Consider the following 12072-nt stretch of genomic DNA (forward strand, 5'->3'; position numbering starts at 1 on the left):
CATTTGAGCTTGTATTTGGACATACAGTCCGTGGCCCACTTAAGCTCGTTAAAGAGAAATTCCTATCAGACGATGATGATTGTCTGAATATTTTGCAATATGTGTCAGATTTTCGTACAAAACTCTCTAAAGCATGTGAATTAGCCAGAGAAAATCTTGAGTCATCTCAGCAGTCAATGAAAACCAAATATGATAAAAACACCTCAAAACGGAAGTTTGAACCAGGTCAAAAGGTTCTTGTTCTACTTCCAATTCCTGGCAAACCACTCCATGCTCGTTACTTTGGGCCATACCTAATTGATAAGAAATTGAGTGATTTTAAATTACATCATAATAACACCTGACAGGCGAAAACAAAAACAGCTATGTCACATAAATATGCTTAAGCCATATTTGGATAGGATAATCCTACTATAACTCAGCCTGTCAGTACCGTCAGTTCTGGCCATTATGAAGATAGTGATACTGAAACTGACTTGAGTGAAAATACTCTAAACTCAAAGCTGGGCTCGGTCAAGCTTCAGAACTCAGAAATCCTGGAGAAGCTGGAGTCTACAAAGTTGGCACACCTCCAGCCAGAACAACAACAACAGGTGAAAGAACTGCTCCACGAATATAAACACCTGTTTCAAGATGTTCCAACGAGGACAAAACGTCATCTATCACGACGTTGATGTTGGGGACAGTAAGCCTGTAAAACAACATCCATACAGACTGAATCCAACAAAAGCAAAATATCTCCAGGAAGAAGAGTCAAATACCTGCTGGACAATGACTTTATTGAACCCAGTAAAAGTAACTGGAGTTCGCCGTGCATACTTGTTCCCAAATCAGATCACAGTTATCGTATGTGCACGGACTTTAGGAAGGTCAACACTTTAACAAAGACAGACACTTTCCCAATCCCGAGGATTGATGACTGCATCGACCGAGTGGGAAAAGCCAAGTATGTGACAAAATTTGACCTACTGAAGGGATTTTGGCAAGTCCCTCTGACGGATCGTGCTCGTGAAATATCCGCCTTTGTTACACCAGACGGATTGTTCCAGTACAAGGTGATGCCATTCGGAATGAAGAACTCTCCGGCAACGTTCCAACGGATGATCAACGACGTCATATCCGGGCTAGACGGATGTGCAGCTTACGTTGACGACGTCGTCCTGTATAGTGACACCTGGGAGGAACACATCAAGCTCATGCGGAAGTTCTTTGAGAGACTGAGCAAAGCAATGTTGACTGTCAACCTTGCCAAATCTGAGTTTGGTTGGGCAGGGTAACTTACCTCGGACATACTGTAGGACAGGGTGAGGTAAAACTGTTGATGCCAAAATCAGTGCCATTTCAAGTTTTCCCATACCAAACTGCAAACGACAACTGATGCGCTTTCTCGGTATGGCTGGTTACTACAGAAAATTCTGTCCAAATTTCTCCACAATTACTGAGCCTTTGACTAACTTACTTAAAAGAAAGTAAAGTTTGTTTGGTCAGAGCAATGCCAACAGGCATTTGATACACTTAAAGCCATACTGCAAAGTGCCCCAGTGTTGTCTGCACCAGATTTCACTTTGCCATTCAAATTAGCTGTAGATGCTAGTGATACGGCTGCTGGTGCTGTTTTATTGCAAGAGGATAGTCATGGGGTAGATCATCCTGTTTGCTATTTTTCACGCAAATTTAACAAATCCCAGAGAAACTACTCTACAATTGAAAAAGAGTGTTTATCTTTGATATTAGCTTTACAGCATTTTGAAGTTTATGTTACTTCTTCAAATCAGCCAATAGTGGTTTATATTGATCACAACCCTCTTGTTTTTCTGCAGAAATTTAAAGGCAAAAATCAGAGATTGCTAAGATGGAGTTTAATGTTACAGGAGTTTAATCTTGATATTAGACATATCAAAGGCAGAGACAATTTAATTGCAGACTGTCTCTCTCGTATTTAGAACTTATTGTTGTTCACACTTTTAAGATTACATTTGTAAAAGAAAGATTTTTCATTGAAAAATTTCTTTTTTGAAGAGGGGGTGTGTTATGTAGGTCATTTCCCCCACACTCATCATGACCTGAGTTCAATTGGTCTAGAACATTCTCAAGGTCACTGCCCTTGATGACCTCACAACCTTGAATTCAATTAGTCATGTTTGGAATGTTCTGGAAAGTTGATTAGTTGTGTAAGGGAGATAATTTTAGAACAGTAATTAGCATGTCAATAAAAGTTCTAGATTGTTCTTATATGCCTTTATAAAAGGGACGTGCACAGCTTCCAGTCAGACTTTTGGGATCGTGTCTCTTGTGTGTTACTATAAACTCCAGCAGTAGTCATTCTCAAGACTTTTCAAGACCTTCACTGTCAACGCTGGATTTATACTGTGGACTTTGTGCAGCTCAAGCCTGCAAGGACTGTTCATTCATCAAACTGACTGTTACAACTCTGAGACTGGAGCTTTGCCGTCCCAGCTGAGATAAGTAGTCTGTACACTTTTAAAGCTTGTACTCTATCCCTGACTTAGCAATTAGTTTTATTTTCGTAATAAATTTTGTTTAAACGTTAACTGCTGAGTTCACCCTTTTGGTTCGTTTTCTCTGCACGTAACAAGTGGTTTTTCACGCTTTTGATGTGTAGCCGTCCACTGTTTCTACTGTAGGTTCCATCGGCAGATTGTTGAAACGAAATTAAACGTCGAGCCCTGTTACTTACGCTCTAGAACAGTCGATATCATCCTCTGCATAGCATCTGACATCATCAGAACAGCACTCCGATATGGCATTTTAATTGCTTTCTGTTTTAATCTGTTTGTTGAATATGGGCTACAATCGTCAATAGATACACCTTCCTTTTCCGACAACGTCATCTGCAGGCCGTTCATCAGTTCATCTTCGAGTCTAACACCCTGATTATTGAACTTCTCCGGCATCAAATCACTGTGAATCATTCTTTCAACGGGACTCCGCGTGAGCGAAATCATTAAGTATCAGAAATTTCCTTTTTCCGTAAAAACGTGCCGTCGTCGATATGACGGTGACATATTCGCTGAAGGTGTCGAAGGCCAGCCTGACGGCGTTCTCCAGCTTGTTGTTCCGATGGAAGGGAAGCATCTACAAACTGCTGTACAGGGAAATGCTGGTGTTCATCAGCCTCTACTACATGCTCAGCATTACGTACAGACACGGATTGAACGAATCTCAGAAACGAAATTTTGAGAAGGTAAGATAATGTTAATTCTCACAAAGCTATCGGCTCGACGAATGAAGCAGTAACTTGCGATGGCGCTGTTCTGTTTCTGGATCAATTCGATCTTGTTCTCATATCAATCAGATATTCTGTGCTCACACAGTCATTTTGATTTCTGCCACCTAAATGTAATCATAACATTAGCCCTCTTCTTTCCTGTCTATTATATAACATAGAAAAGCAAGGAAGGTGCAACGTTTCCGAGGCAAATATCTGATAAAAGCTCCATAGTATAGCAAAGCGGTAACGTCTATAAAATTTCACTGTTTCATAGATAGTTTATAAGCTTACAAATGTGAGATGTACCATGACTGTCCTAGCATGGACTCGTTTAATTTCAGATATGAACCACAGCTAAAACTATTTCTCTATTGACACTGTATTTGCCCTTGACATTTATACTTGAGCCATGTTCAGAAAATCATAGGCTGTGAATACTACTTGGTCTGCTGTGTAATTGAAAAACGCCTTAAAGACCGTCAGTCTTGCATCCCCGTAGACTGTCGTCTCTATCGTCTGATACAACCCTTCAAAATCAGCATAATTGATAATCAGTTGTCTTATGTCATCATTCTCTATGAATGCTTTCTCTTCATGTTTCCTCTACTCAATTCTTAGATGATGTATTTTTTGCTCATGTGCCTAGATCCTTCCCTCGATTTCTTGCATCGATATCCCTGTCCTTCTCTCTCTCTCCATCCTTGCGATTTATCTTCCTTAATTGTCTTCACAACGCCTTCTCTCTATTTATCTGACATTTGTCCGCCCCTCTTTGTCCGAATTGCCTCACTGACTTTATTTCCTAACCTGTTGCCTCTGTCTGTCTGTCTGTCTCTGTCTGTCTGTCTGTCTGTCTGCCTGCCTCTCTCTCTCTCTCTCTCTCTCTCTCTCTCTCTCTCTCTCTCTCTCTCTCTTATCTAAATGTCTCTGTACGCATGTGCCATTTCCAGCTTGCCTTGTATGCAAATCAGGGGACAAACATTATACCCTTGAGTTTCATCCTTGGATTCTACGTGTCCATCATCATCGGGCGATGGTGGAGCCAGTACTTGGTAATCCCGTGGCCGGACCAGATGGCACAGATCGTGGCGGCCAACATCCACGGTGGCGACGAGAGAAGCCGGATGATACGACGCTGCATCGTGCGATGGGTGAATGCCTCGGCAGTGCTGGTCTTGACGGCCGTGTCGCCGCCGATAAAGAAGAGATTCCCGACAATGTGGCACTTTGAGGAAGCAGGTGTCGTCAGTAGTTTAATTGATTTAATTACCCCTATCCGTACATAGAACGTTTTTTGGCGGAGAGAAGAAATATTAATTTTCAATATCTATCATTCGAGCACCGTAATTGTATATGAATTAATCACACCGATGACGCGAGGAGATCACATAAGCTTAGCTTTAAAATAAATACGCAAGCATGAATACTTTACTGACATTGAGAATGGCGCATTGGACTTTGCGTCTTACGAACTCGTAATGAAATGAAATTAGACTACGCTTTTAACAAATTCATCATGATCAATCTCGTAAGTCATTTGTGATTTAAATGAGTTATCATGTCTTAGTTTGTGATTTAATGACATAAATTTGATTTTGTGATATCTGCCGGTGTAATATGAAACAGCTGCTGATAACAAAACGTTGGTCTTTTTACGTTGTCTTTCCGTTCTGAAAGATGGTGTCAGCCATCCAACAACAATGTGAATGTGAGGCTATAGACAGGCAAAATTACAACAGCTCATCTAATTTCTGGACGACATAACCGCGACCATGGCAACGAGCTAATGTCGTTAAAGTTTTTATGAGCCAATAAATATACCCCTAGGTAAATCGACATTCATTGACTATTCATTGCAAGTGGATGATATAGCGAGGCAGGAAAAAACTTGAGTAATATTCTTCAAACAAAAACATTCTACTTGTAATGAAACAGTTAAGTAACAACAAGTACACGCAATCAGAGCGAGAGAGTTTCTCAAAGTATGTCATAGCATTAAAATGGCAGCGTGAAAATATGAGAATTTCGGGATTTTCAAAACAAAATTAAATTTTGTAAAAGTAAAAGCGGCAATTCCAATAAATAACTCTCTTATGCTCGTCGGCTTCATTGCAAATCACCAAAGGCGTCCAAGCGAGGTCGTACACCTTACGCAGTTACTTTTCCTCGGTAGGAATTTTCACTTACGAGGAGCGTCAGATGATGGAGGAGACGCCCTGCCCGCACAGTAAATTCTGGGTGCCATGTGCCTGGGCCTGTAACTTGGTGGCAGAAACAAGAAAAGAGGGTCGTATACGGGATGACATAGCTATGAAGTCGATCATCGATGTAAGTGAACAGACAGTGTCCCATTCTGAATAGTTAAAGTGGCGAGGGCTACGTGAGCCAGCTTGGAAAAATATTCTGAGTCACCAATTTACGCTACTGCTTTGCTGTCGGAGTACTCGAGGCACGTGGATCATGTTGGCCGATTGCGCACTTTATAATATTTTTAAAGATCATAATTATATTTAATTTCAGTTTCTTTTGAATGAAGCTCGCACCTATTTAAAACACCGTGTGACCATTTTAGATGCTCGTCGTTAATCTTCGACATCATATCGGTCTCAAAATAATTTAAAGCAGTGGGAACCGATACTGGGAACAAAAATTTTTACCTTTCTTCCGTGTTTTGTTCGATTTTTTTTTCTAGATCTGGAAATTTAAGCTTATAAGGGAATCGCCATTGAAGAATTAGTATATGAACTCAAATTAATGTGAGCGTTACTCGATTAAAACATACGTGCTCCTGTCAAATACTGTATTTACTTTCCTTTCTCCAAACCGTGGTCCTCTAATAATATATTCAGTATAAAATTGTCTATTGTAGCATATAAGTATTACGGCATTGTAGCTGATCGAATCGTTATTATTGTGTTTTTGCAGCAAATACAGCGATTTCGCGAGAACACCGGCATGATGTACGCCTTCGACTGGATCAGCGTGCCGCTCGTGTATACACAGGTGAGAGCAAAATGTAAACTACGGTAAAAACCTATAGAGTCTTCGATGACAGCGAAATATATCACATCCCATCATCTTCACATGCTGCCATTCTCTGTGCCAGGTACAACTAATGATCATTATCAATGCATCATTACAAATGATTGATTAACGTGCCATTAACTGGCCATGCACTTTGTGATATGTGTATCTATTTTCCAGGTGGTGACCTTGGCGGTCTATTCCTACTTCTGCGCATGTCTGATCGGTCGGCAATTCTTGGACACTACACAAGGGTACGCTGGTCACTATGTCGACCTTTACATACCGTTCTTCACCATTCTGGAGTTCTTCTTTTACTTTGGATGGTTGAAGGTATGTTCGACAGGTTTTTTTTTATTTTTGTTGTTTTATTTGACAAGGTGAACAGGAAAAAAATTAACAAGTTTCGTGTGTGGAACCAGAACACTTTAGAAGGGTTAAACAGCAATAACTTTTGATAATATTTCCTTAATTTTTTCCTGGAGAACGAAAATATTTTCTTATCTTCTAAATCCCTGAAGTATGTTGAAATGCAGAGTATTAGCCGGGCACACACGAATACATATTCAGTCCAGACTGAAATTCGGCTGCCAACGATAAAATTTTACATAACACAGATAAGCCAAGTTGACAGTTTTGTTGAACACTAGGGGTTGTGGGGAGAAATGATGGTAAGTTTTACACAAAGAACAGAAATACTGGAAAATACGTCAAAGCGTATAGTGAATCATAGACATTAAAGAAACTATGATTCACTACTGTCTATGAGTGAATGGAGCTCGCTTTAAAGATCCTTCACTATTCAAAGGACTAGACGAATCTGCTCAGCACAATATTTTCGCGTTGTTATTTTGAGGAAACAACGAATGTAGACATTTACCCTGAGTATACACAAAAAGGACCTTTTAAAATCTCACGTTTCTTCCAACTTCAGGTCGCAGAAGCCATTATAAATCCCTATGGAGAAGACGATGACGACTTTGAGGTGAACTACATCGTTGACAGAAACCTCCAGGTAAACTCTTCAACCATTATCCTCTGTGGTGAATTCATTTTCCCTGAAAAAGTGAGACTGATTTGCATATTGGCATTTGCGCACCTGTTGAGTTTGATTCGTGTACTGTCCAGTCAATAGATATGCCACTTCGAAGACAGACTTGCCACATTGCTGTACCCTGCAACGTGAGTGGCATACGCTGTGGTTTCGGAAAACATCTGACTCAATTCAGTGACCGCAGATTGCTGATACATGCGTTAAAAGAAATCTTTTCGTTCCTTGTATTTTCAGCCGTAGTAATTAAAGACTGGGGTAAATAAAAATAAATTCTTTACATGAGAAAGGTAGAATTAAGCATTGAATGGAGGGTAGATAGGATATCACAATAAATTGCAAAAAATGGGGGAATGTACAGCGTCAACGGGCAATGTGCAGCGTCTTGTATTGGTTTGCTGAACACCATTGTCATCAATGAATCAATTCCAAACAGCCAATCAGCAACACGATTGTCCCAGTTTAGACTCCCTAACTTGCTGTAAATAATTAAAATCTACCAATCAGATATGGTTTTTTAGAGCCGCCGCTGATCACTTTCCATCTCTCTGTTCTATTTCGACCAGGTAGGCCTACTTACAGTGGATGATCTTTACGGTGTTCACCCTAAGCTGGAGAAAGATATTTACTGGGACCAGGCTGTATTTGAAATACCTTATACCAAGGCGACTATCGCTCACAGGAGAGAGAATTCGTGGATGGGCTCAACTACTGACATGCAGTGAGTGTCCGTCCTTCAATATTTGCATGTCACAATTCGCACACCTGTTGAGTGTGATGTATATGCCAGTCATATGTTTTGAGGGCAAACTTATCTCAGACTATATTAGATATTTTGTATGTGGTACTAGCAGTATGGAAAAGTGGTTGAAAAAAAACGAGGTGGTGTGCAACTTGCCAACTCTTGAACCAGAAAATTCCTAACTTGAAACGTTGAATTTGTGAGCAAAGGTTTGGCAAATATCAATGTTTCAAAATATTCTTGCATGTACTGTCTTTAAATAATATGGGCTTTTATGGAAAATATAAGTTTGACACATCTGTAGGTCCGAGACCCCCCTCCCATCCCGAAAAATCTTAATTTTTCATCCATCATTGTTCCTTCACCCCTCAAAAGATACATATTTAAACGTTGGCAAGTCGCTTGATTGCAGCGTTTTGACCTTTTTCCAGTGTCGCTGATGAGAGCCTATGGCCGACTTCACACCTAGAAACCATCACCGAATGTAGCCGGCTGTCAACCGTGAATTCCACGGGCAAGTTCCTATCCGAAGTTTCACTCTCCCCTCGCGACGGCGGCGCGTGTGCAGACGCGAGATACCAGCGACAGTCGTCTAAGGACAGCGCCACCAGCAAGATACTCCAGTACATGTCATCGCGCAAGAACAGTCACATCGGCATCCAACGGGAACTGTCCAACGACAGCAGGTTCCAGACTCCCAGCGAAAGCAGAATCAACACGCCGAAGCTGTCCCCGAAGCTGTCCCCGAAGATCGGTAAGCTGGCTCGCTATCCGTCGCTGGAGAGTCAGCTGTCCAAGGATGTCACCACTTCGACGAGCTCACCGTTTTACTCTCCGGAGGAAGAGGTCAACGTCAAGTTTCCCGTTGTACAAGAAGCGAAAGATACATCCAAGGTAACAATGTTAGATGATGATTTTGATGATGATGATGATGATGATGATGATGATGATGATGAAGTTGATGATGATGATGATGATGATGATGATGATGAAGTTGATGATGGTACCGCGTTGGCGGTAGTGATGATGACGGTTGTAGTTGTTGATTTTGACATTCTTGTTCTCTGATAACATTTTCTTTCGCTTTTCCTCTTCATCATCTTCATCCACAGTCGTACTGGCGGGAGGCACGCAACAAATTCGGATGTTTTGTTCATGTTTTATACGTTTCCAAAATAAATAGATCGATGTATATAAATATATAAACGTATATATGCTAAATAAATAAACTGTTGGAATTTCAAGGCTCTTATCTATTGAAGTCAATTTACACGTTGATTAGTCAATTTATTTATTTATTGATCGATTGAGTAATTAGTAATTAATTGACGTTAATAAAGGCCGTCATAACATTTAAATGGATCACCTCATTTACCAAGTTTCCACTTACAGTCAATTGCGTGGACTTGCCCCTGATTGAAATCATGCATTTTGTTGTGTTTTTTCCCAACAGCTTCTGAACACCGAGGGCGGTACGGCAGCCTAGGGTTGATCGTGACCCCGACAACTGATAAAATAGACTCTATAGATGAAACATACTTCTCAGCCGAAATGAACCATCGTTCAAGAATAACTTGCCAAGATCACGTTTTCCAAGTTCATCTCCAAACCACGAGGGACCGTGTCCAAACACATCTAACACTGGTGAATCTGCTGCATACAACAGTTCCTCCAGGGATCACAAGCTTAATTTATTAGTAGGATAAAAAAACTTCATTCACTTTTTTCCTGAAAATCCCAACCATTCGAAATCTTTTTTTTTCTCGATACATCTGTAATTCTTAGAACTTTGGTTAAGGAGCAAACTAAGTTTGTCTGTGCCAAATGATACATTTTCAGGTGAAACCCGGCATTTCAATCGAGTTTTATATCCTACATTAGACTGTCGATGGCGTACATAGACAATATCAACAACCCTGGTTGTTATGCATGCATTCATTCATTATATCAATACGTGTTGTCATATTGCTGTCCCTCAAGTATACACTTCAGTCTACGCAGGTCTGGTCCCACAGGATCTAGCTGTCAACTGGCCCATGATCGACTTAGAGGCTCGGCCATCAGATATTGAGAATGGTTGGGCAAAATGGGGGGAAATAATTGCAGAACTTGCTCAAAGACCTGATGATTTTTCGAAAAAGAACCCCAAACAGTTATCATAAAAGTGACATCTGAAAGAAAGTTATGGGAATCTGAGATAAAATCGAATCCGTGCTCTGTCTGGCAAATCTGAAAATAAGTTATCAGATTGTGGAGTAGTAAAAATCTTTTCTAGTCCCAACTCTGACTGACCCCACCCACGATCTAATGATCTATCCTTTAAAGGGACAACCAATGAATGAATGCGGTCCCTCGACCAGGGTTACTCTAAAACTTCAGTTGCACAGCAAATAACTTGAGAACAAAACAAAATGCCGTTCTCTCGGTAGCTGCACAGAGTACGTTTGGGGATCAAGGCATTGTGTGCATCATTACTATATTAAAAACATGGGACAATAATCACAATAAACTAGTCACACAGTATAAGTATGAGATATAAGATAACCTTGAACAAACAGCAAGTGACATAGTATAAGATATCTCAGCCATTTTTGAACATATCTCTCCTTGTCGTATTAACCGTATAGTGGCGTAATACTTTGTAGAACTTGTTCAAGCGCACATCGGCTTTGTGAAGGTGAAGTGTTGTTATTTCGAAACACTGGACGTATGTACATATGAGTGATGTTGTTGTCACGGTAACTGTATTTCATCAAAACAATTCAATTTTTGTGAAAATTAATCGCACTTTGTCACCTTGCCTAAGTGGTGCTACACAGTTCAAAGCAATTATTTCGTTTTGGCAAGTTGGAAACTGAAATGCTAATGATTGCAAATAAATTTACATGTTGTACATTGGTGCTATGGCTTTGGCTCAGGGCTAGACAGTGTCTTGTGTGCCAGAAAACAGAGGAGTTAGAAACTAAAATTTTGTAAACAGTAGCATAACAATGAAGACAGACAAAAAGATGATATATTGTTTGAACAAATTGTAAAATAAATTTCTAATGTAGAGAGAAAATTCTATCATTAAGAGACTCTGAAAGAAAAATATAGAAATGTGCTAAAATTTCTAGCAAGATTCAGGGATTGAATTTTGAAGAGGATTACTGACACCATTATTTACCTACCATAAAAACCCTTAAAATATGACAAGAACAAAAATAATTCTAATTTGAAATTGTCGAATTGAAAGGAAATTAACACTGCTGAAAGACAAAGTCGGCCATTTTTCATGAATTTTGTTTTATACGAGATACTACATATATTGTTTGACATGTTGAAAGATACGGAATGAATGGGTGACCATGCATATATTCGACCCTGGTTTTATACACGATACATGAAACCATCGCGAAAATGAATTAATGGTCATGACCATTAATTCATTTTCGCGATGGTTTCATTTAATTTGTCTAAATCCGGGGTCTAATATATGCATGGTCGCCCATTAATTATCTTGCAACATGTCAAACAATATGAGAAGTATCTTGCATCAAACAAAATTCATGAAAAATGGCCGACTTTGTCCCTTTAATGGTCTGTTTAATGGACCCTTTTCATAAGTCTAGCGCCCTCCTGTGGCCACTGTGAATTTGAAGTTAAAGCGAGGCCACTGGGGAAAACCCTGGGCAGGGACTGGAGGGTTTTCCCAGTGGCCTCGCTGTGACTTCAAATTTACAGTGGCCACAGGAGGGCGCTAGACTTATGAAAAGGGTCTATAGAGAGGACAAATTATGAAATTTTATGCAAAAATGTTTATGTGGAGACTGCTGCAAAGCATGGGTATCTTGCAAAGAAAGAAAATCACTGTGAAGAATATCTTTTTGCAGGTGAGAAAGCACACTCAGTGAGTGGAAATTGAGAACCAAATAAGGCACTTCAGTAGCATAGCTTCATTAACGATAGAACAATTTTTGTCTTGTGCAAAGATCAAATATTTGGTGGCATTTTGTTCATACTTAGTATCATTTAACATGTGAT

At 40.0% G+C, this 12072-nt stretch overlaps 1 protein-coding gene across 1 annotated transcript; it reads left to right on the top strand.

Annotated features, from left to right (window-relative positions):
• The first annotated feature begins 2903 nt into the window (after nucleotides 1-2903).
• Nucleotides 2904-9644, top strand: LOC139147844 (bestrophin-4-like). Its single transcript, XM_070719058.1, has 9 exons — nucleotides 2904-3205; nucleotides 4183-4471; nucleotides 5406-5560; nucleotides 6158-6235; nucleotides 6437-6589; nucleotides 7191-7271; nucleotides 7874-8028; nucleotides 8481-8943; nucleotides 9503-9644. The coding sequence occupies exons 1-9, from the start codon at nucleotides 3014-3016 to the stop codon at nucleotides 9533-9535; spliced, it is 1599 nt and encodes a 532-aa protein (XP_070575159.1). The 5' UTR covers nucleotides 2904-3013; the 3' UTR covers nucleotides 9536-9644.
• The last annotated feature ends 2428 nt before the right edge of the window (nucleotides 9645-12072 follow it).

This window comes from Ptychodera flava, chromosome 13 (assembly GCF_041260155.1).
Source record: "Ptychodera flava strain L36383 chromosome 13, AS_Pfla_20210202, whole genome shotgun sequence".
NCBI classification, from domain to species: Eukaryota; Metazoa; Hemichordata; class Enteropneusta; family Ptychoderidae; genus Ptychodera; species Ptychodera flava.